This window comes from Glycine soja, chromosome 5, assembly GCF_004193775.1.
Source record: "Glycine soja cultivar W05 chromosome 5, ASM419377v2, whole genome shotgun sequence".
NCBI classification, from domain to species: Eukaryota; Viridiplantae; Streptophyta; class Magnoliopsida; order Fabales; family Fabaceae; genus Glycine; species Glycine soja.
In genome coordinates this window covers 8,429,604-8,455,994 of record NC_041006.1, presented here as the reverse complement: position 1 = coordinate 8,455,994, position 26,391 = coordinate 8,429,604, and the positions used below count along the sequence as shown (strand labels likewise).

The following is a 26,391-nucleotide window of genomic DNA, read 5'->3' as shown; positions in this document are numbered from 1 at the left end:
CTTGTAAATCCTAAGAAAAAAGACATAGTGCTTAATTTGTAAATATGTTTGTAAGACAATAATAGCCTTGTTTGTGAACACCCAACCTTAAACAATCTGCTGATTTATTTTTGAACTAGGAAGTAAGTTGGTAGGAAACAATACTTGAGTTGAAAAAGTTTGGAGATAAAATTTTTGTAAGAACTATAAGTGATAGTGAACAATACTTGTATCTTTGTGAAAGATAGTGAAACTTGATGGGTTACCAAAAATATAACATAGTCTCAGTAATACAGACAAACCAATATAAGATTCTTCGTGTTATTGTTATCTCTCTTCATCTATTTAATTGACCTTGAGTTGCGATTTTCATTTTACAAAACTATGGTTTTAATCTGATATAAAAACTTTTGTTTGATTCTTTTTATGTTAAAATTATTTTTTAAACCTGCTATTAGATGTAAGCTTGTTTACGAAAATCTTGTGAAAATTTTGAAGATCGCAATTGAACTCCTCTTGTGATTTTTTTTCCTTTACAGTTAATAAAATTTTTTTACTCAATTAATTTTTTTAAAACTATTAAAGATAATTTAAATTTAAAATTTATTTACATTATATAAAAATTATAAAATAAAATTTACTAGATTTTTTTAACTAAACATTAGTATGACCTTAAAAATACATATTCAATCCTTTTGTAAGGGTATGTAAAAATAATTTATCTTGTTAATTATTTTTATATGTACTGATAAATTATCTTAATATGAAAAAATATAGTATCTACATATGAGCTTTTTAAAGTATACCTTCAGAGTTTATTTTTTTTAAGATTAAGTTGTTAATTTAGTTCTTTGATAATTTACTCAACATTTAGTCTTAATTAGGTCCTTTAAACATGGGAATATAAATATTTCTTTTTTTTTTTGTGGTTATTTTGATATCATTTAAAGAACTTATTAGATATCACAATAGTTTACTATTACAATTTCTAAATAATTATTACAATATATTTATTAAAATATATAATAGTGTATTAAAATTAATTATCATCATTATTAATAAATTGTGAATGACTAATAATAAGGGAATGAAATATTACATAATTAATATATAAATCTGTGAATAGTTAGGGTAATATATTCTAAAAATAAAAAGTTTTGAAATTAACTAATATTTATCTAAAATAAAAATAATTGATGAGAGAATTTAGCCCCCCACCCCACAAAAAAAAAACCAAAAAATAATAATAAAATCTTATGACTAGGAAGATAATAAAAAAATAAACTCAAACAAAAAGGAAAAAATGATTTCAAACAAAATAAATCGTACACAACAGTTGATTTGAGATTGAGATTATTGAACGAAAAATAATGACGTCGTGATTGGAAATAAAAGAAGGAAAAATTAATTTAGTGAGAAAATTTATTATTTTCTAATCACTATGTTTATAGATATGAAATATTTATTGATTTTGTTGATGGCTAATCTTCAGGAAAAAAAAGTTATCCAATTATTTTTAATTAATTTTTCCCTCCCAATCATGTTTAATAGAATATTACAAGAATAATTGAGAGAATCCTCCTATATATAACATGTAGGTCAAGTGTAAGTTTGCTCCAATTTTTCTTTATTCTTTTTTATAGGTGTCAACTTATTTACTTTCTATAAGAAAAATATAAAACTTACTTTTTTTTAAAGAATATAAAAATTACATGTGACCTTTTGGAAAATTGAATTTGAGATAATTCATTCTCCATGACATTGATAAATATAATAGAGGTTGATCCAAAAAAAAAAGATAAAATATAATAGTTTGATTATGATTACTACACAATGAAAATAATTGCATTGACCTCCTATTAGTTTTGTGAGCTATTTATTATGATTTGTCTATAAAATAGCTATTTATTCTAAAGATTAAAATCATATTAATTCAGAATAAAATAAAATATAATCAATAAAATATGACATAATTTAGTCTGTCCCAACCTATTTAGCAAAGCCCAATGCTGGCCTACTCATGTCTTTTTTCAAAGTAAGATGGGCTAAGTTGTGGGCTATCGACCAAACGTTTTAGAGTGCTGTTAGGTGCACCCAACATTATTGCTGGTGCACCCAACATTCTAAGAAAATGGCAAAATTGCCCTTGTTTATTTTTCTTCTTACGGATCAAGTTGATCCGTAAGTTGAAAAATAATATAATTAAATATATTGATTTATTTTATTAATTATAATATATTTATAAATATTGATTTATTATAAATAATTAATTTTTAATATATTTTTTTAGAATAAATTTGTTTAGAAAATGATATTAAAATACTTACTCAGTCCCATTATAATTATTGTTTAAGGTTATTTTATACATATTAATAAAAATCAATAAATACATAAAAGATAATAATAATTTTAGTAAATTAATATTATATTAATTTATTTTTGATTTGTATAATTAATTTATTTTTTATGTCCATTTTTTGTTTAATTTTTTTTTCTACGAAAATATTAATTTATTTTTTTATATGACCTCTACTCAATATGTCCATTTTTTGTTTAATTTATTTTTTTCTACACCCTTTTCAACTTATTTATTTAAATTATATTTAAAATTATTTTTTATTAGTTGGTAAACTAAGTTAACTAGACCATTTATAATAATTTACGTATATTATAATTAAGTTAACTAGACCATTTTAATAACACGTGTGTATATAGACACAAATGAAATACACAATCAATGGAAATAAATAAAACTAACATTACTAACAATACTCATGAAATGGGTTCATGTACAATATTTGTATATACATGGAATATCAATAGAAAATATGTAAATAAACTACGCCTGATCCGTGCGCCGCCTGCGTCTAGACCTAACATACACTAGATGGTCCTGTGTCACACTCCTGGCCAACCTGAGGCATTCTTCGATCACCTCATGTGTCGATTAGCCAGGCGTGACCACCCCTAGACTCAGATGGCGCTCCAACCTCTCAGCAATGTCATCACAAACTTCCTATTACATACAAAACAAACTGATTACACAAATTATTATGCAAATATTGAGGTAAATGACGTAAATTATTAGTATTACTTACCACTGCATGTCTAGGCTCCTCCGCAGATGTCGACGATGCTCCTGGCTCTGGCACGTGAGGGATATCCGTCTGCGGGGCCTGAGGGACGACTCGGGGCTGCAGGGCGTGACCATGAAGCAGAGAATTTGATGCGTGGCCTGGTGTCATGAGAGGATGGGAGATGCCGAAGAACCAGTCCATGTAGTCATTGGAACACTGGCCTGACACAACGCACACCTCACCTGCTGGAACGATATGATCCTCGTAGTGCATCCACCTGTCGTGTATATCATCATACGAGACCCATGAATCGACAGGAGGAGCAAGAATGGTCTGTGTGTAGCCAAACTGCCACACGACCCTCTCCGGTCGGTAATAAACAACAACAGGCCCCCAGCGCAAGAGACCGGAATAGCATGATCTGACGTGGAAGTCCCGGACCTCCCGATGCTCCCCATAAGGGATCCTATAGACATTTGGAATCCGGAGTCAGTCCAGGCGCTCCCTGTATGCCGACGTGCGAATGCTCTTCATGGTCTTCTTCGTCGCAATCCACCTACACGCACACGGGGAAGCCTCGTCGTAGTCCTGATCAGCGGTGGACTCCGCGACCGAGGAAAAGTGCTCGTAAATCCAGCACTATAGATGTAACATTAAAATTATAAACATTAATAATGAAAGTGTAACAAAATTTAAAGTTGAACATTGTTGAGCCTGAATGAATGAAAAACATATTTGTTACCTGCAGTAGTGTGATGTAATCGCCAAGCTGTCGACTGTGGCTCATAGATGCATCGTTCAGCTGGTCGTACATATGAACCAGAGCAGTTACTCCCCAGGCGTACCTCTCTGTCATACTGAGGTCACGAAGGGCCTCCAAGTAGAAAACATGCACATTGGTTGCACTCTTGTTAGCAAACAGAGTGCAACCCAGAAGATGGAGAAGATATGTGCGAGCCACTGTTGTCCAATGACTTGTCTGGCATCGGCGCTCATATATATCATGTACCCATTGCAGGCGTACGTACGGTCCACGACACTAGGCTGTCTCAGCCCTGGCAGACTCTGTAGAGACCATCAATAAGTCGACCAGCATCTGAACCGCATCGTCCACATGCAAGGGCTAAAAGGCGTGTAAGTCTCCAATCACGGGCAGATGGAGAAGCGAGGAGACGTCGTCCAGCGTGATGGTGAGCTCTCCCACCGGGAGATGGAAACTAGACGTCTCCCGGTGCAACCGCTCCACAAACGCGGACAAAAGTCCCCGATCGCCGGTGTCTACCGAACACGCGATCAGAGGACTTAGTCCTGTACTAGCAATAAGTCCCTCAATGGCAGGGACAAGCCTGCCTAAACTGTGGACCTTCCTCCCATGAGAGGATAGCTTCAATTCAGGACGCTTCTGAATTGAAGTATAAAGGAACGCAAAATTTGTTAAAATCATCATTTAAAGGAAAACTAATTTCAATCATAAAGTCTAATTTACAAGTAACTAAAAATAAATATTATAAATACCTCTTCCATCCATACGCTGCAAGCAACGTGATCCGCATACTGGGTCAACACGGATGGGTCGCTCGGACCACCCGGAAATCCCTGATGCTCATCCTCAGCAGCCTCTGCGCCTGTGTCTGCAGGAATGTCTACCACAATGTCCTCTGCAGTAGCTGGTGGCTCCATCGGGTCATCCTGAACATCTGGCGCAGGGACCACTGGCTCATCGTGCGTCGCAGTCACAGTGACTCGCTGCCTTCGTGCGGATGCAGTAGGTCGTCGACGCTGCGGAGCATCATCGAAATCAGCATGATCTCCTCTGCCCACACCTCTGCCAGTAACCTGACCTAAGGCACGACCTAATCCTCTGGTCTTAACCATGATTTGCAAATGAGTACCGCAAAATCCATCACTCATTTCATTCTCTCATATTTCATGCATCTAACGCATATAGGACATTGATTTGGGACAACAAAGCACCATCACCCAATGGTTGTTCAACCATGATCTGTCATCTTGTTGTTTTATCATATGTTTTAGTTATTAGAGAGAAACTTGCTCAGCTTTATGAATCTGAGAAACAATGGTCAACAGCATCTTAAATGCTTAGTGGTATGGACCTTGATTCAGGAATCTGAGAAACAGATCATTCTTGTTAACATCAGTATAGTATACCCTAACTCCATGCATGGTTTTGGTTGTGTTCGTCTCATTGATACTAACATCAGTAGAGTATGGACAATTTAATTTAGGGCAGAGAAGGCACAGAATTCAATGGATCAAAGAATTTAGGGCTTTGTTGCAAGAATTAAGGGTATTCATGGTTTGGAAACTTAATTATATACCTTTCAGTCAATTTCATGTAACCACAATAGTAATAAAAATTTCTAGGGCCAACCATGTGGATTAGTGTTTTTATATTAATTAAGGACGTTGGTGTTGTACAAGCACTAGGTATTCATGGTTTGGAATATTTGGATAATTTCATACAAGCACTAGGTATTGATGGTTTGGAATATTTGGATAATTTCATACAAGCACTAGATATCTTTTGGAATTTTTTAAATGAAGTAATTCATGCTAATCAATCAATACTATTTATCTATAATCATAATTCATACAAGCACTAGGTGTCAACATCTCAATATAATCATAATTCATGCTAATCAATATATACTATTTGGATATGATTGTTCTTTAGTAGAAATTGAGTAGATGTAGATCTATGTAAGTTAGTCCTTGGTTGCTTCTCTGCGTGATTGGAATTTAGAAGGGATGTTGAAACCTTGGTTGCTTATCTGCGTGTACCCTCATAAGCTTCAGTGGATGAGTGAAGTCTTCAGTCGTTTTCTTGAATTAGTGGTTACTGGAGGAGAACATGGTTGAATGTAACATTGACTATTTACATGTCAATATAATCATAATTCATGCTAATCAATATATACTATTTGGATAATTCCCTAAAAGAGGATATATCTATATATAATCATAATTCATGCTAATCAATCAATACTATTTATCTATATGTCAACATGTCATTATTTACAACCAAATTGTGACTAAGGTCAAAACAAATTGTAACAACAATCTAATAAGAATGATCCAAATTACAACCAATATTTACTATTCTACCAAAGTAATGCTAAACGTTGAAAAAAAAATTCGTCAAATACATCAACTACTCACCTTGTTCAGAGTTCAAACGAAGACCATATATTAAAGAAATAGCCTTGATGAAGTAAGCTGCAAATTTCAGAATAAAAAACACACAAAATTCAGAGTTAGCAATTTAAAAAATGCAGTTTCAGACAACTTCCGGATCAACATGATCCGTAAGCTGTTTCTACACTAAGCTTCTGGATCAACATGATCCGAAATAAGCTTACAGATCAATGTGATCCGTAATAAAGAAAAGGTGAAAACACAATTTCCGAATCAAGTTGATCTGGAAATTGTGTTTACAAACCTTCCGGATCAAGTTGATCCGTAAGATTTTCGGATCATGTTGATCCGTAAGATTTTCGGATCATGTTGATCCAGAAAAGCTTACGGATCAAGTTGATCCGGAACCTTCCCTGTCAACACCCATGGTGGAGACGAAGACGAAGACGAAGAGGAACTTACCTCAACAATGCCGACGCGAGGACACAGCAACACCACTGTCAACACCCACGAAGAAGAAGACGAACAAAGGTCACGAAGAAGACGAAGAACACGCGATTGGAAGGTCACGAAGAAGACGAGCGAAGGTCACGAAGAAGACGAAGAAGAAGATCGTGCTCAAGATTTTTCGAGAGGAAGAAGAAGGAAGAACGAAGGTCACGAAGAAGCAGGAATGGCGAGGAAGAAGCAGGAATGGCGAGGAAGAAGCAGAAGAAGCAAAAATGGCGAAGAACGCAGAAGAAGCAGAAATGGCGGAAATGAACAACTTTTTTTTTTAAAATTAATTAGCCCAGGGGTACATATGTCTTTTCCTCTTAATTGCTGGGTGCACCTAGCAGCACTCAACGTTTTAGTTTACTAGCCCACGATTTTCTTAATTTGAATTTTTAACTTTGACCTATCAATATTTTTTTAAACTTTGATATTTTATGAACAAAAAATCGTAGACTTTTATAACTGATTTTTGTTAAGTCTTTGCACAAATTCAAAAGGTTAACCCGGATAAACATACTCTAAAAATAGAAAATTAAAATAAATAATTTAAACTATCATTACAAAGTTGTAAAAACATTGTAAAAATTACAATAAAATAATTTAGCAGGCTCGGATGGTCAATGGCATATCAACCCAACTTGAGCCGAAAATATTTAATTGGACATAATTGGGCTAAAATTTAATGGAGATTTGTTTGCACTTGTTATTTTTCCTTCACACCCTTCTCTATTTATTTTTTCTATTCTAAAAGGATTAACTATGTTTTTTTCCTGAACTTTTTCAAATTTCAGATTTTAGTCTTTTAAACAAAATATTGACCTGTCAAAGTCCCTAATATTTTATTCCATTATATGTTTAAGTCATTGCCGTTAGATTGCGCCATTAAGTGATGATGTAGCGGTCATGGAAACCATGTGTTATTTTTTTTAATTATCTATTGGTAGTTCATTTTTTGGCAGCTTAAAATCGCAAAAAAATGCCTTGTAATTGTTTACTCTATAAAAGACATTTTTTGATGGTTAACAAAAATTGGTAGACAACACACATCAAATTGGTGTTCTTCCCAAATCAACCCAAGAACACAACAAACCTCAAATACTATACAACACAAATCCATCCAAATCAAACTTTTTTCAACTTGAACCAACAAAAAAAAACATGAACACATTCACAACAAATCCATGTCTAGATTCAGATCCAAGTCCAAACCCAAAAGGAAAAATAGATAAAAAAAAACCCAAACATCCCAGATCTGTCGATGATAGCATAGATATGAATCTCATGTGGCGACGTCAATCCAAATCTCGTCGGTAGTGGAGTTAATCTAGATTTTCGGGAAATCGTTAGTATGCACAATCACAGTCGTTTAATTTTTGATTAGGGGAGATTTGGATGAGAGAGATGGAAGAGGACGATGACAATTTGTATTTTGGCGATGATGATGACGACTCATTGTTTTTCTCCCTCATTGACAAGCCTAACAAGAACATGGCCTTGCTCGATGATTACGAGGCCAAGGAGCTTCACTTTGATTATGACCTTGACCATCGAAGCAATTTGTGTTTTGCATTGAAAGGGGAGAAGAAAAGGGGAGGGGGTAACTGGAGAAGCGTAGCTAAGGAAGGCAGCGAGGAGGGCAATGTTTGTATTGATGTGAAAGAGATGGAGAAGGAAGGATGATAGGTATTTGTGGGCTTGAGCCTGGACTATTAATTTAAGTTGATTCTATTGGTCCAACAAAATTTCTCTTAACACCTACCCACCAAGAGCAATTACCAAACTATCCTTTCCCACCCTACCTCCCTTATCTTCATTCTCCTCTCCTCTCCCTTTCTTCATTCATTCTCCCTCTTTTCACTTTTCCCTCTCCCCTTTCTTCACTCTCTGTACTCGCATAGTGCCAAGTATTTTTTTTTTGTTTTCGTAATCAAAACAAAATCATGATTCCATTTTTTTTTTCATTTTGTTGTTGCTCAACAAAATCACGATTTTGTTACACAACAAAATCAAAATTATTTAACCCCCATACACAACGAAATCATGGTTTTATTGGGCATTTTTTTTCCATACCAAGACGCACTAGGAAATTGTGATTTTGCTACATAATTGGGGTGCGAAAATTATGCACTACAGAATCGCGATTCTATTGTGCACAATTTTTGCATCCCCTGTTATGCTGTGGAATCACGATTCTGTAATACCTTTTGGGGATAGGTAATTTTGGATATTTGAGGGATTGTAGGAGCCAATAGCAAAAGCCATTGTGGCTAATAGTCAATCCCTTAATTTAATCAAGAGAAACATAATTTCCAATGATTTTTAGCCCAAAAAATGAACCGTATTAAATTTTTTTTAAAAGTATCATGTGACGCTCCCAAAGGATGCCATGTGACCACTTAACGACATAATCTAACAACAATGACTAAAACATGTAACATAATAAAAGATTAGGCACCTTGATCAATCAACATTTTATTTAAGAACTAAAACCCAACATTTGAAAAAATTTAGGGACAAAAAACTTAGTTAACCCATACCAAAAATATCCTTTTCTGAAAACTAATATCCTAAAGATATATTTTAAAATACATAAACATCCGCAAATTAACTTCTAAAACTAGTTTTACAATATTCGAAAACTAAATTCCAAAATTTTATAAAAAAAAATACATTACAAAATTTAGTATCCAAAATAGATGATATTTTACTTCATTCTGAAATTTAGTTTCAGAAATATTATATAAAATATTAACAATTCCATAAACTAAATTCTAACATAGATTTAATTTAAATTTTTGCTAGTAAATGTTATGCAATTGAAATTAAGTTTTGGATACCAATTCGTCAATTATAGCCGCTTATCAAATTTGTGACCCTACAACACCTGCACTTCATGTCTATGGAAGTTTTTGCCTACAGACATAAATTTATGTAGGTAAAAGTAAAAAAATATTTATACCTATAATTGGTTGTCATAGGTAAAATTTAAAGATTTGTACTCATTATTATTTGATGTAGGTAAAACTCAAAATAACTTCTGCTTACAAATGTCTAGTGTTGGTAAAATTTCAAAAAATGTATACCAATGATTACTTGGTGTAGGTAAAATCTTATAAAACTTGTACATAGAGTCCATTGGTGTAGATAAAGTTAAAAAAAATTCTACCTACAAATACATAGTATAGGTAAAATCTCATAAAACATATACATTAGAATAATTCTTTTAAGAAAGTTTATCAGAGACTCAACAACATAATTTATTCTCATTTGTTTTCTCATATTAAAATAATTATTTCCAAAAATATCACAAGAACAACAATGAAAGGAAAAAAATAAAAAAAATAAGTGGTAAAAGTTACTCTTTATTAAAAAATAAGTGGTAAAAGTTACTCACAGAATCAGATATTATCAACTCTTTATTTAACAAAAAAAGAAAAAAAAAGGAAGAAGTGGTAAAAGTTACTCTTTATCAAAAAAATAAAAAATAATAAAAAGGATTAACAAATGCTGAGGGAAATGGGGTCCACGAGTGCAAACGTAATGACCATGCTCTTCCGCGCCTTCTCTCTGCTTCAAATCATTTTCATTCCATTTTCTTCTCTCTACTTCTTCTGTGCCTTCTTAGGGTTTGGGTTTGGGTTTGTGCTTGTGCTTGCTGCGTGCTTCTGTCACTCATTTTCGGGTGAGGAAAACAACTTACTCTTCTTCTTACCTCACGAATTTTGCTTTCATTGCTCTTTGTGACGATCACATGCTGCATTTGTTGTTTCCTGATTTTTTCTTCCTTTTATTTCGTTCTCAGTGTTTGTTTCACCATTTAATCGAGGCTTATTGTTGGTTGAAATATGCATGAAATGAATTGCTACTACTACTGACGAGTTTCAATGAGTTGTATGTATGTAAGTATTGTGATTCGGCAATAAGAAGCTCAACCAACTTTCCTAGTTTATTAAGTAAATTTGAGGCAATGCTCTTTCATGAGGTGGAAAAGGTGTGGGACAAATATTGTTAGAATAACGTCGAAGGAGAAAGAGTGCGATTGTTGAATTGGGTGGGAGTTTTCGGGGTTCTGCTTTCTCATCCTCCTTGCTCCATCATTTTCGTTATTTTTTTTCTCTGTTTTAGTTTCTGATTTGCTTAAAATTGGTCTCATGTATTTGATTGATGATTGAGACTGCAACTATGATTTGTGTATGCAAATCTTGTGTGTTCATTTTACAATTAGTTACACTAGCATTCACAATTAAGTATTCAAACTCAAGTTTTTATGCGCTTCTGTTGACGCACAAAGAGAAAAGAGTTCAGAGTTGAGGAAGATTTTTTTAAGAAAAAAAATTCACTTTGCTGGAACAGTAGATACCTAATCGTCACTTAACATGTGAATTAAGCACCACGGACAGTGTTAAGTAGCAAACTTAATAGTAGGTACCAATTTGAGTGACAGAGATCAATTTTTAGGGCCTTTTTCATTTTGTTAAATTCAAGGATTAAAATGAGCGAAAGTTACAGTTGTTACACTTTTCAGGGACCAAATTAGCTATTTAGTCAAAATGTATAAGCTTAACTGCATTTTTCTTAATTGCGAATGAGTTAGCCGAAAGGGACAAAGGGCAGAGCAAGGCGAAGAGGTTTTGTATTTTAGGGATTCAAAGGAAGAATCACATGAATAAAAAAACATAGACAAAAAAAAACCAGTGGTTTGTACTGGTGATGAAGATCTAGCATAAGATTGGACATCCTAGATTAATCTAAGGAATAAAACTTGTGATGCATAATAGAACACTTAAAATGATGGTCTGTCCTAGAATTGTCCCACTATAAGAACCAATGACATAGAAGCATCTAACCCCTTAAGATTTAGATCATAACAAAAATTATTAGAATAAATGAACAAGAGTTTTTTGTGCTAACATGTGTGTTCCCTATACAGATATATATTCATTACTTATTTAGACAAAATATGATTAATTTTGGGCTATTTATCTATTACAAAATAATGTTTTGTGAGTCCAATGTCCTTTGTATGAACACATCTTTGAAAAATGAAGTGGACAGTTTATGAAGCAATAAAGCATCTTAATTTGTGCAAGGTTGGTGTTTGCTAGTTACTAAAAAATGATCAAGTAATCATGTAATCAACAATTCACCATTAATCCTTTCTTGAAGTGTTAGTTTGATTCATCCCAGGAATCTGTTTAGACAATAGACTCTTGAAAATTAGGATTGGATAGCTAGGGAAATATTGGGATAGGTTGGGTAGGTATGGGGGATAGGTGCTTGTGTGGAAGGAGACCACCTCAGAAAGAATTCAAATGTAATCATAATTTTGATCTTGTGTTGCAAAGAATTACATAAATATATTTTGTATACTTTTGTGAATATGTTCTAAACTGTTTGTAGGACTTTAGAACCAGCCCTACTCTTAAGTCTTAAGGTACCAAGTTAATGACTTTTGGACTACCCATAATTAACTGGACCCCTAATTACAAATTTGTACTTTCATTGGCTTCATTAGCTTGTCAAATACACTAAACTACTACTCTAGCAGTTATAGATAACTCAGTAAAATATCTTTGTACACTAATAAATATTTATCGTGTATGTCACAGTAGCAAAATGGGCATATTTTGGAAATTAAGTCTCATTGCATCAAATAATTTCCATAGATGCCTAGATGGGAATATACTGATTGACACCTGGTGCTTGTTATCAACATGTTAGTGGTCATTGGTGCAATTTTTACCTTTTTTATGCTCAATGTAGTAAACTCATTTGGATTTTTTGGATTGCCATCAAAAGTGCCTGCTATTGAATGTACATCAGTTGTGTTAGGTGTAATTTTATTACCTATAGCAACTGCTCCAGAGGTTCCCAAACCCTTCATTGGGATCTGAACATAATGCACTTAAGAAAAATACTGCCAAGTACAGACCATTGTTTTTTACATTTTGTTGACATTTGTACTAGTATGTGTTGTTGACAATTTTCCTAGTTTTTAATTTTAGTGATAGGTAATGAAACAATAGATGTGATTTTATTACTTGTAGCTCCTTAACTCGCTTATGTTGTTAATTGTAGCTCCTCGAGAAATGAATTCCTTTTGACAATAAGACAATTGGCCTTGGTACTAAGGTACAATTCTTCCATATAAATGTTTGTCCTATTTAATATAAAAAAACCTATATGCATATAATGTAACCATCATAATGCATATTAGAGTAAGGGTAGTTGTTGTAACATCCCATTTTTTTCATAAATAAATTTAAAAAGTTTTTTAGTAAAAATAATAAATAATAGGTCATAAATGCCCCTAGCTATAAATAGCAACATGCTAGGTTTTTCAGACTGACTCCTCAGCCTCCTCTTTTCGTTTTTCCCCTTCTCCTCTCAAAACCCTTTCTTTTTCCCTCAGCTCACTAAACTTGTCTCAGAAAAATGACGATCTCGGACTCATTCACCGTTGGATCGTCGTGAAATTTAAACACCAGGTTCACAACCCAATTCTGAGCATTTTCACTGTTGCGAATTTCAAAATCATGTCTGAGCTTATAGGAAAACCCTTCACATTGTAGCCTTTTAATTTCCCGCAGAAACCCAAAACTGTCTCGGTAAAACTATGATCTCGGTTTCTTTAACCGTTGGAGTTTCATGAAATTTGGATATGTCGTTCGAAATTCAATTGCGCACACTTCCACCGTTGGGATTCGCGAGATAATATTCGTGGAGGGAGAAAGAGGAATCGCATGAAGACAGTACAAGTGGAGGTTTCAATCTCTTCTCCGTCTCTCTGACGTTTGGTAATTCTATCAGAGCAGTCGGAGGAATAACTGAAGGAATCTCAGGGAACTGTTAGAGATGCTGCTATCGTTGGTTGAAGACACGTGAGTCCGCTCAGAGGTAAGGGATGAGTTATTCCCAATTGGGAATTAGTGAGAACATATGTAGGGATCCTTAGAGATATCAATTGGAATGAGTTTTGGGGTGTTTTTGCAATTTTCATTTTATCCTTATAATTATTACAGTGAATTATATATGTTTGACAAACCAATTGTTGTGAAATTGATATGCTATTGTGTTGAGCGTGAACCCTATAAATCGAGCATTTTTCTAATTAATATGAATTGATGAAATAAAGTAAGGAAAAATTTAGAGAGAGATATTGATTTTGTATTTTCTCTTTTTGTTGCTTTTTTTTTAGGTTTTTATATATAATTTAAAAAATTAATGTCATAATTGAAATTGACCAAAGTGTTCATATAATTATTTAGAATTTGTGCATTGAAAGCTTACTTTAACATTTGTGATTCAATATGATGTATGCTAGCTTATATATATAGAGGTAGTTATTTATATTAATAATTTATGTAAATAATATTGTAGAGTGTTATAGTATGATTCCAAAAATTATTAAGTGTTGGAGTTTGAGAATATTATAGTTAAATTTGATGAACATGTGTGCGTTGTACCTTATGAATATCATTAGGAATGTTATGAGATGGTTGATGTGATGTTATGAGATGTTAAAGTGTGGACATGATATTCAATTGTGAATAAGTGGATGTGTTTAACACTTGATGTTACATTAATTATATTGTGAGCTATGAATTATACAATAACCCGACCAATGTTTATGCGCAGTGTTAAAGAAAAAGTGTAGGTTCCTAGTTAGGAACCAGTGTTAAATTGTAGCGCAATTGTGTTAAACATGTTTGAAACATGAGTGTGAGGTCGTGGTATTGTATAATTCATGAGCAGTATTTATAAATGAAATATGTGATGAATTATGGAATAATATGTTTCCTTGAGATTATAATATTGTTATTGAGATTGAGTAAAAGTGTAAAGTAGAACATGTGTTGAATTGTGAGATACGTGAAAACATGTGATGGTGGATTGTGACATTATGAGATTTGAAATTGTGAATGAGTTTTGGTTGTGAATAAGTGTGTGATTAACTCTTGATGTGACATTATTTGTGTTGTAAGCTGTGAATTGTACAATAACCCGACCAATGTTATCTTGAGAAAAATGTAAATGCGCAGTGTTAAAGAGAAAGTGTAGGTTTCCTATTTAGGAACCAGTGTTAAATTGTAGCGCAATATGTTGTACGTGTTTAACACACGAGTGTGAGGTCACGGGTATTGTATAATTCACGAGCAGTGTCTGTGTGCTAAAATGATTTTAGGGGTTGGAGCTGAATTAGGAGGGAGAGGCCCTGACGGACTCTTCGGAGTGTAGGCCTTGGGGGTCACTGGGTTTGAGTGCTCCTTTAAGCCTATGCTGATCCCATATGGTTGGAGCATTCTCGCAAAACATCGTGACCCTAACTGGTCTTCCTATGATCTTACTTAGTGAGAGTGACCTGACAAACCCATTGTTTGGTGTGTCTTGTTATGTACTCCTAAGCGCCCCTAGGTGGTTTTTCACTGACATGGTACCACATTGCATATAGGCTTGAGTCTTAGCATAACTATCTCATGCGCTTGCTAATTGTTTATTATGAAATTGATGTGTTATTATGTCTTGATCAGAGCGTGTGATTCTTGTGTAATGTGATTGATGATTGAAAAGTGAACTTTGAATGACAAAGTGGTGGAATTACGTGAATTACGTGTAACTAAGTTTTATTTGGTTTATATGATATGTATATCTAGTTTTCTTGTTTCTTTATTAGTTAGGAATGTGATAACTCACTCCCCGTGTGTTGTTTGTGTTTGGATCCTGTGATGATCTTGAACTTTGTGTTCGGGGGAGCAGATGATTAGGTGAATTGCTTTAAGGAACCATGTGTTGAAGGACGTCGGGACGCAACACTCTGATAGGATGTGGCATTGGGGTATAGGGTTTTATAGACGACCTTGTTTGAGCCGAAGTGAATTTATTATTTATTTAGAAAATTTTTATGATGATGTTAGAAAGGTGAATGTGAGCCTGCTACCCTCTTGAAAGGCTTGTATTTAAATATGTTTTAAAAACTTGAATTAAGTTTAATTTTTTTTAATTATTTCTTTTATTATTAATACATATATGTGTGGGGTAGAGGGTGTCACAGTTGTTGTAGTCTTCAGTCTTGTTTTTGCTTTTGGAGATTTTCTTCCATCGGGAAGGTATGCTTGCACATTTAGACCAGATAATATATCTCAAGTTTTGTTACCATCACTCAATTTAATGCTGGTTAGATCTTGTAGCTGTTAACATTTTAGTTTTTATTTCAATGCTCACTCTTGTTAAAATATATGTTATGGTTGCATTCTTATGTTTTATTTTTCATCTTTTGTTGCCAGGTGGTCAATTAAAATAATTTTCCGTTTTCACTGTTAACATTATTATTTTTATAGTTGCTGACAGGGTTGTGATTGATTTGTACATGGATATTTTAGTTATACCAAGAACTAATTTATTATGTCTATTTCATTCTATTTTTTCAATTTATTTTATCAAATGGATAAGAGTTGGATAGTTACAACTCTATTAATAAACATAAGTACATTAAAGGGGCTGTAAATTTTCTTGATTTTGCATTTGAAAAATTGTCAAAGGATGGAAAAATTTTATGCCCTTGTACCAAATGTGTCAATTGCAAGTGGCACTCTTGGATGAATGTTTATGAGCACATCATTAGTAATAGGTTTCTAAAAGGATATGTTACTTGGATCTTTCATGGTGAACAAGTTGTCCCATCTAGTTTTTTGGGTACATCTCAAGTAGAAGGGGAGTTTGATCATGATATGGATACATTGGTTCCTGATGCATTCATGATGCATGTAACTAATGAGAGTGATGATACAAATATAAATATAGAGGATGGTGATTCTGGAGCATTCACGAATGGGCCTAGTGTTCAACAATCTGAAGACAACAATATTTTAGATAAGTTCTATCAGTTGTTAAGGGAGGCAGGGCAAAGTCTTTATATGGGTTGTAAGAAGTTTACAAAATTGTCATTCCTTATACATTTGTATCACTTAAAGTGTCTAAATGGGTGGACTGACAAAGGTTTTTCGATGTTGTTAGAGTTGTTAAGTGATGCATTACCAGAAGAAAATATTTTGCCCAAATCACTTTATGATACAAAGAAGATTATTTTAGGGTTGGGTCTATCATATGAAAAAAATTCATGTTTGTCCCAATGAATGCATATTGTATAGGAAGGATTTGGCTGATGTTGAAAATTGCCCTAAATGCAAATTTTAAAGAGGGAAATGCAACTCTGATGATGTTGAATGTAGAAAAAAGATACCGGCAAAGATTCTTCATTAGTTCCCTCTTATGGGAAATTGGGGTAAAAAAATTTGATGCATGGGAAAAAGAGTCATTCCAAATGCATGTTGCAATTATGTGGACTATTAATGATTTTCCTGCTTATGCAAATTTGTCTGGTTGAAGCACTAGAGGTCAATATGCTTGTTCGTGTTGTGGTTTTGAGATTGGTTCAAAGTGGTTGCGTTATGGTAGAAAGTTTTGATATATGTGTCATCGCCATTGGTTAGAGCCCGATCATAAGTGGAGATACAATAAAAGAGATTTTGATGGAACCCAGGAGTTTAAAGCTCCACCTAATCTACCTAGTGGAGCTTTTGCTTTGAGACAGATGGAATATCATGGAGTTGGGGATTGGTCACCATGGAAAAAAAGAAGTATTTTGTTCACATTGCCTTATTGGCAACATAGTGTGCTCCGTCATAATCTTGATGTTATGCACATAGAAAAGAATGTGTGTGATAAGATTATTAGGATGTTACAATTAGAAGGTAAGTCAAAAGACAATGATAAGGACACTATGATCTTGTTGATATGAATGTTAGAAGCCAATTACATCCTAAGATGCATCCAAGTAAAGGCAAACAATATTTTCCTAGAGCTTGTTACCAAATGACTTCAAAGGAGAAAGAAACATTTTTTGAAGTTCTCAAAACAATAAAAGCTCATGATGAATATTTTTCTGATATTTCAAGATGTGTTCAAGTGAAAGAACATAAATATTTGGTCTCAAAAGTTATGATTGTCATCTTTTAATGCAAGAGTTTCTTCCTATAGCCATGAAAGGTTGTTTGTCAGACAAAGTGAGTTTAGTTATATTCGATCTTTGTTGTTTCTTCAAGGAGTTGTGTGGTAAGGTGCTTAATGAGCATAATTTAGAGCACTTAGAGCATGAAGTAGCTCAAACATTATGCCAATTAGAACAAATTTTTCCTCCATTTTTTGTCATCGTAAAGGTACATTTGGTAATCTATTTGGCACATGAAGCAAGAGTTGGAGGTCCTGTACATTACCGATGGATGTATCCTATTGAAAGGTATGAATACTTTTTAATCATTTTAAAACACTAGCGAGAAGCCTGTGCCGATGCACGGGCTCATACTCCAATTTTGGTTAACAACACAGGCTATCAACAAATTATGTGTAATTTTATAAAAACGCACGTTGTAGGTGTTTGATCCTTGAAATGCATGTAAAATATCCATGTTGTTACCATGGCCACTGTGAAATAAGTGTAGGTTTAAAAAATTAAAACAGCAGAACAAAGACAAAACATAAATGATATATTTAAAAACTAATTTGCTAACAATTGTTGAGATCTATCTTCAATCCCTGTTTTTTTTCGTCACGCGAGGAAAATTGAAGGCGCAAAGTGATGTTTTTTTGACACACCTTAGTAAAATATAATCAACAATAAAAGCACTGAATATTGGAATGAACAAAGTAATACATATAAGCCAACAAAATAAGTTCATAACCATTAACTGTGCAGTAGAAAGTGAAAGAAATTGTTTGATACCCTAAGTTATTTGATTAACAACATTAATCAAAATATAAATGAAAATAAACAAAAAAAAAGTCAGTGTCTGTAGGCATGGTCTTCAATTGGAGAGGTCCTCATCCCATATAACTTGATTCCTAAATATGACCTCCCATACATGTTCGTCAAACCTGAAGAAGAACACGACTTCATCTCCGGCCATTAAATTATTTTTAGAGAGGTATTGGAACCATGGTTCTGCAACAGATGGTAAACCATTATGCACGGTGATATGCCATTGGTTACGTATGTCATAGCCACGTTGAACAAGAATATATTTTTTTGATCCAAACAAAAAATTTAAAGCTGCTGCTGGAAGAACCTGCATTGAAACCAAAACAGTGATTATACGACCATTTAAAGTGATCAGCAGTCAATGTTATTTGAACTAAGAGAAGATGGGAACAAAAAAATAAAAACATAATTGAGTGGGTAACAAACTCCTACCAAAGGGTTGTTGTGTTCCATCATCTCTTGTGTGACATCAGCTATAAAGATGTGCCTTCTAGTTGTAACAACCGACCTTCCACGTGTCTGTCTATGGATAGGTCCCATGACGTCAACGTCGAAATAAGTATCTTTTGAGGGAGCAAAAAACCGGATAATGACACTGTCATTAATGTCGTGGGCTCTTATAAACTCTTTCAGCCCATCAGCAAAAAAGTATCGTGTGTCATATTTGCGCAGCCTAACAAAATGCTTGCTTCCATTATAGTCAAATAAAACATAAGTTGGGTAATATGACCTCCATTGTCTATGGTAAGTCAATGGAACTTCAATGTTGTTCTGCAGGGAAACATGAAAACATTAGACATTAGATATTATTTTTATTTGGAATAAGAGAAATGGAAAAGTGGTTAGGATTGTGAATGTTGACCTTGTCAACACAAAATGCTACTATAAATCATGTTGTTGCCATCCAATTTGATGAGCCCTATAGCACAACATTGAATGTAATTAGTTACAGAACAAAATAAGAAACATACACCCAAAAAAATAGGCAATCGTCGAACATTGGACGTAGTCATATTTGTTGTGCAAAGAGGATGCCTGTAAGGTAGCTTAAAAAGAAAGACATAAAATGGGTTCTTAGGGTGAAAAAAAAAATAAAAGGAAGGTGAGAAATCAGTTTGGGGAGGATACCGAAAATGTTAGGGATACAAACATGAATATTGAAGTATGAAACAAAATAATCAAATAAGAATTCGACAAAAACATAAGCAAAATGCAAGCAAATAAAAAACAAAAATCAGGATGATAAAAAAATGAAGGATTTTGTATTGGGCTAACTCAGAAAACCAAAAAAAGGTATTGAATGATGCAGATGTGGGATTAAAAGGCAACACAAACAAAAATAATGGTTTATTACAACAAACCAATGACGAAGAATAGAAAAATCAGCGTATACAAAGGCACGACAAACGATGGTCAAAATGCAAATAAACTATAATCAACATATACATAAATATACATAAAAAACATAACAGGAATCATGGAAGGAAATGATGAAAATCGTCAAAACCGTCCATGTTAGGCATACAAACATGAATTCAATAACCAATTTATAAGGAACATATAGATATAAGAAGCAACACACAAATATTAGGAAAAGACAAAAATGTTACACTCATAATTTCCAAAGACATGATAAACATGATGAATATCCTAGTCGATAGAATTATAAACATGAATATGAACATGTAGTCTATAATCAACATATGCATATAATATACATATAATAACCATAAAATGAAGGACGAAGAGGTAAAATAGATAACACCATTGCAAGGATGTGTGATGAAACAAAACTGAACATTGAACATATACATATAATATAAGAAGCAAAGAGGAAGGATGAAAAAGTTAAATACATATAAGAAGGAAAAGAGGAAGGATGGAAAAGTTAAAGAACTTACCACATTAGAGGCGGTTGATGATTGTGTACTCATACTATTAAGGGTTATGTGATGTTGTTAGACAAATGAGATTCGCAATGTGGATAATTGTTGGTTATGTTTTGATATACCTCAGGTTTTGTATTTTTTATTGAATGGGGTTTAGTAAATACATAATGTACTTGTTGTAGCAGTTATTGCATATTGGAAACCGCTTTTAGTTACGCCTCTTCAAATAAATACATAATGTACTTGTCGTAGCAGTTATTACGTATTGGCAGGCTTTTACTAATTAATAATATAGTTTTTTTGTTGTTGTATATTAATTGTGAGGATTTTACAATTCTTGTACTCGTTTTCTATGGTAATGATGATAATAATCATTACCTTTCTCACTTCCCAATTATGATTAGATGACTAGAACTTTCTTCAGACGGCTAGAACTTATTATATTATAGCAATAATATTACAAAGTATAGGAGTCGACCATACATGTATAGGCATTAATTCCAATAAGATCCATTGCCGGGATTTTGTAAATGAGTATACGTTACCTGGATAACTACGTCAGCATTGATATGAAGCTTTAAAATGTACGTTACTATACTACTTGCCAACCTGCAAGTAAATCAAAGTATGACCTTCCATATTCAATTTATATATTAAAATAATACTAAATTATTGTTTTTGAAAATAAAACACATCAAATGTTGTGAACAAATTGAATGTTAATACAATGAAAATGAAAATGAATTTAGTGATAATTACAAATTAGAAATATTATAACAAAGTCTTCGGGTAACGTAAGAGCATTAATTACAAATTACAAATATCATACCAAAGTCCTCGGGTATAGGAACATAATTCAAGATGAAAAGGCAAGAAATCTAGGTATAGGAAACGATAAAGTAATGATAAAATAACAAAGCTGGCCCTCTTAGCAACATGCAAGCAAATAAAAACATATAAGAATTTTTTAAAACAATAATGTAAGCAAATAAAAAATAAAACAGGATTCACAATGAAAATGTAACCTTTTGTATTGCGATAAATCAGAACACCAAAAAAAGGTACTGTGAAGCCCTTATTTGTAACATGATAAGATTTTTTTAAAACAATAATGTAAACAAGTCAAAAATAAAACAAGATTCACAATCAAAATGTAAGCTCTTGTCTTGCGATTAATGATTGATACCCATCTGACCAATGCAAAACATGGACATCCATAAAAAGTTACAAAGCTGACCCCCTCAGCAAGTCATTCAGAAGTCAAACATGGCAGTTCACATATGTGGTTTTGTTTGCTAGACATGAGTACAAATTAATTGATCCGAAACATGTGGCAAAAGATGCACAACGGACATGAACATGAACATAGAAAAAAAAATTTAAGCAAATATAAATGAGACTTCAAACAATAATGTAACCACATGGATATTCAAAACAGGATTCACAAGAAAAATGCAAGCCTCTGTGCTGAGACAAAATTAAACCCCCAAAAAAGGTACCACATGATGTACATGCAGCATCTAAAAGCTTGGTAGCTGGGTATAGGAAAGGATAAACTAATGATAAAATGAACAAAGTTGTAAGCTTTTTCTTATGTATCCACTGAAACAGATATGAACAATGGGCAACTTGGAAATCCAAAAAAAGTTATGATGTTGTTTGTCTCACAACTGATTCAGAACTCAAACATGGCAAACCAAGGTTTTTAAAAATGTAAGCTTTTGTCTTGCGATACATTAGAAAACCAAATTAGGTAGTAAATTATGCACATGCAAGATCAAAATGCAACAAAGGCCCACAAAAATGGTTGATTACAACAAACCAACAACGAAAGATAAAATGTTGCGTATAGGAAAACATACCGTTGACTGCCGTTCTTTCTAGTTTTCCTTTTCAGTTTCTTTGTTTTTCTCAGGAAACATGCAAGCAAATAAAAACATATAAGAATTTATTAAAACAATAATGTAAGCAACTCCAAAATAAAACAGGATTCACAATGAAAATGTAACCTTTTGTATTGCGATAAATCAGAACACCAAAAAAAGGTACTGTGAAGCCCTTGTTTGTAACATGATAAGATTTTTTTAAAACAATAATGTAAGCAAGTCAAAAATAAAAAAGGATTTACAATCAAAATGTAAGCTCTTTTCTTGCGATTAATGATTGATACCCATCTGACCAATGCAAAAGATGGACATCCATAAAAGTTACAAAGCTGACCTCTCAGCAACTCATTCAGAAGTCAAACATGGCAGTTCACATATGTGGTTTTGTTTGCTAGACATGAGTCCAAAATAAAACAGGATTCACAATGAAAATGTAACCTTTTGTATTGCGATAAATCAGAACACCAAAAAAAGGTACTGTGAAGCCCTTGTTTGTAACATGATAAGATTTTTTTAAAACAATAATGTAAGCAAGTCAAAAATAAAAAAGGATTTACAATCAAAATGTAAGCTCTTGTCTTGCGATTAATGACTGATACCCATCTGACCAATGCAAAAGATGGACATCCATAAAAGTTATAAAGCTGACCTCTCAACAACTCATTCTGAAGTCAAACTTGACAGTTCACATATGTGGTTTTGTTTGCTAGACACGAGTACAAATTAATTGATCTGAAACATGTGGCAAAAGATGCACAACGGACATGAACATGAACATGGACAAAAAAAATTAAGCAAATATAAATGAGACTTCAAACAATAATGTAACCAAATCGATATTAAAAATAGAATTCACAATAAAAATGTAAGCCTCTGTGCTGAGATAAAATTGAACCCATAGAAAGGGTACCACATGATGTACATGTAGCATCAAAAAGCTTGGAAGCTGGGTATAGGAAAGGATAAACTAATGATAAAATGAACAAAGTTGTAAGCTTTTTCTGATGTATCCACTTAAACAGATATGAATTATGGGCAACTTGGAAATCCAAAAAAGGTTATGAAGTTGTTTGTCTCACAACTGATTCAAAACTCAAACATGGCAAACATGGCAAACCAAGGTTTTTAAAAATGTAAGCTTTTGTCTTGCGATACATCAAAAAACCAAATTAGGTAGTAAATGATGCACATGCAAGATCAAAATGCAACAAAGGCCCACAAAAATGGTTGATTACAACAAACCAACAACGAAAGATAAAAAGTTGCGTATAGGAAAACATACCGTTGATTGCCGTTCTTTCTAGTTTTCCTTTTCAGCTTCTTTGTTGTTCTCAGGCAACATGCAAGCAAATAAAAACATATAAGAATTTATTAAAACAATAATGTAAGCAACTAAAAAATAAAACAGGATTCACAATAAAAATGTAACCTTTTGTATTGCGATAAATCAGAACACCAAAAAAAGGTATTGTGAAGCCCTTGTTTGTAACATGATAGGATTTTTTTTAAAACAATAATGTAAGCAAGTCATAAATAAAACAGGATTTACAATCAAAATGTAAGCTCTTGTCTTGCGATTAATGACTGATACCCATCTGACTAATGCAAAACATGGACATCCATAAAAAGTTACAAAGCTGACCCTCTCAGCAACTCATTCAGAAGTCAAACATGGTAGTTCACATATGGGGTTTGGTTTGCTAGACATGAGTACAAATTAATTGATCCGAAACATGTGGCAAAAGATGCACAACGAACATGAACATGAACATGGACAAAAAAATTTAAGCAAATATAAATGAGACTTCAAACAATAATGTAACCAAATCGATATTCAAAACAAGATTCACAATAAATGATGCAGATGCAAGATCAAAAGGCAAGAAATCTAGGTATAGGAAACGATTAAGTAATGATAAAATGAACATAGGTCTAAGCCATTAAATCCACTGATACAGATCTGAACAATGCCAAACATAGACATCCATAAAAAGTTTGTGTTGCGATAAATCAGAAAACCAAAAAAAGCTTGCAAATCATGCACATGCATCATCAAAACGCAACAAAGCCCAAAAAAATAGTTGATTACAACAAACCACCCACTAAAAATCGATAAGCTGTGTATACCAAACTTTAAACTAATGATAAAATCAACAAAGGTATAAGCTTTTGTCTTGTTAGCTTGCGAAAAGTCAAATACCATAACAAAAACACATCCACTCATTCAGAATAAAAATGTAAGCTTTTGTGTTGTGAGTCATCAGAACACCAAAAAAAGGTACTAAATGATGCAAATGCAAGATCAAAAGGCAACAAAGCTGGGTATAGGAAACGATAAATGAACAAAACATGTGGCAAACCATGCAAAACGGAGACGAACATCAACATACCAAAGAAAGGTACTAAATGATGCAAATGCAAGATCAAAAGGCAACAAAGCTGGGTATAGGAAACGATAAATGAACAAAACATGTGGCAAAACAAGCAAAACGGAGACGAACATCAACATGCCAAAAAATAAAATTTAAGCAAGTATAACAGATTTCAAAAACAAACCTGTAACTAGGGTTGTGGGACCCCGTTTACTGCCATTCTTTCTAGTTATGGTTTTCGGCTTCTTTGTTGTTCTCGGCCAACATGCAAGCAAATATAAAAACATATAAGAAATTTTCAAAACAATAATGTAAGCAAATGAAAAACAAAATAGGATTCACAATAAAAAATGTAACCTTTTGTGTTTCGATAAATCAGAATAGGCAAAAAAGGAACTAAATGATGCGCATGCAAGATCAAAAGGCAAGAAAGCTGGGTATAGGAAACAATAAACTAATGATAAAATCAACAAAGCTCTAAGCTTTTGTGTTGCCATAAGTTAGAAAACCAAAAAAAGGTATTAAATGATGCACATGCAACATCAAAATGCAACAAAGCCCGACCAAAATGGTTCATTACAACAAACCACCCACAAAAAATCGAAAAGCTTCATATAGGAAACGATAAGCTCATGATAAGTATCTAAACAAAATGAGGAATGAAGTGCACCTACGGTGAGTCATCACATGAGAGCAAATCCAAATGGGAGAAAATTCCAAAGCCACAATCGAAAAGTCACAATGGAAAATGGAAAGCGTGAAACAATGGAAACCGTGGAGAGCAAATCCAAAGGGGAGAGAAATCAAAAGCCACAATGGAAAATGGAAAAATGCAAAGCGTGAAACAATGGAGACCGTGGAGACCCAATTGGAAGTCGAAAAACACAAACAGTAAGTTCAGCCTTGTTGGAAAGGTAAAAATGCATTGGTAAGTTAACCGGCCACGCACAAAACGACAAAAATAATAAATGCATAGTGAAAAGACGTTTTTGGGTGGCAATAAGGAATGTTGGCATTGCGACACGTATGCCCTGACAATGCCATGTAAGCATTGTCAGGACCTTGTTTGTATCATGATAGATGATTCTAGAGTTATAATGTAAAATGATATTATCTTAATTTGTAACCTAAAATTTTCATTTTAGGTTCCCTTTGACTCTAAAGTCATTTTTTTTGTAATCGAGCACATCCAGAAGGATATATTGCAGAAGGATATTTAGCTCATGAATGCTTGATATTTTGTTCAAGATATCTATCTAGGGTGAAGAATCATTTTAAATCCAAGAGGTAGATCATTGGGGAGAAAGAAACAAGTTGGATTCAACGTGAAGAAGAGAAAAAAGCTTCTCAAATTTCTTTTGATGAGAAAGCATTGGTTCAAGCACATAGTTATGTTCTTTTCAATAGCAACAATGTTGACCCCTTTCAAAAGTAATACGATTTGTTTAATGTTTATATTTAGTTATTGAAATTTTGTATAATATCTTTCTATCAATGCTAATGCTTACTTTTTCTAACCTTTTTTACATAGAGCCCATACTGATCTTATCAAGAGACAAAATCGTTGATTATCTCAATATGAATTCAACAAAATTAATAGGAAATAACTTTCATATTGGTTCCGTGAACAAATTGTAGAAGCAAGCTTCATGATGAATCAAGATTGATTCAAAGAGTTTTGATGATAACAAAGATGATGACAAAAAGCTGAAAAGTTAAGAA

The 26,391-nt window shown here is 33.3% G+C and overlaps 1 protein-coding gene and 1 long non-coding RNA gene across 2 annotated transcripts; both read right to left on the bottom strand.

Annotated features, from left to right (window-relative positions):
• Positions 1-2,926: 2,926 nt before the first annotated feature.
• On the bottom strand, positions 2,927-4,931 carry LOC114411106. The gene is made up of 6 exons (XM_028374868.1): positions 4,572-4,931; positions 4,207-4,458; positions 3,799-3,963; positions 3,625-3,695; positions 3,078-3,522; positions 2,927-2,995 (listed from the first exon to the last, which is right to left on the bottom strand). Exons 1-6 carry the CDS (start codon positions 4,929-4,931, stop codon positions 2,927-2,929), a joined length of 1,362 nt encoding a protein of 453 aa, XP_028230669.1.
• Positions 4,932-18,394: 13,463 nt separating this feature from the next.
• Positions 18,395-25,480, bottom strand: LOC114412281. The gene is made up of 5 exons (XR_003666635.1): positions 22,274-25,480; positions 20,957-21,020; positions 19,385-19,441; positions 18,955-19,293; positions 18,395-18,829 (listed from the first exon to the last, which is right to left on the bottom strand). It is a non-coding gene; the product is annotated as an uncharacterized LOC114412281 (long non-coding RNA).
• Between the last annotated feature and the right edge of the window lie 911 nt (positions 25,481-26,391).

What these genes read in the sequence shown, in the direction of transcription:
- LOC114411106 (XM_028374868.1), bottom strand. Translation starts at nt 4,931, where the DNA reads ATGGTTAAGACCAGAGGATTAGGTCGTGCCTTAGGTCAGGTTACTGGC. An exon ending in ATTACATCACACTACTGCAG is followed by an intron (nt 3,696 to 3,798) that starts GTAACAAATATG and finishes TTACATCTATAG; the next exon opens with TGCTGGATTTACGAGCACTT. An exon ending in AGGAGCCTAGACATGCAGTG is followed by an intron (nt 2,996 to 3,077) that starts GTAAGTAATACT and finishes TGTATGTAATAG; the next exon opens with GAAGTTTGTGATGACATTGC.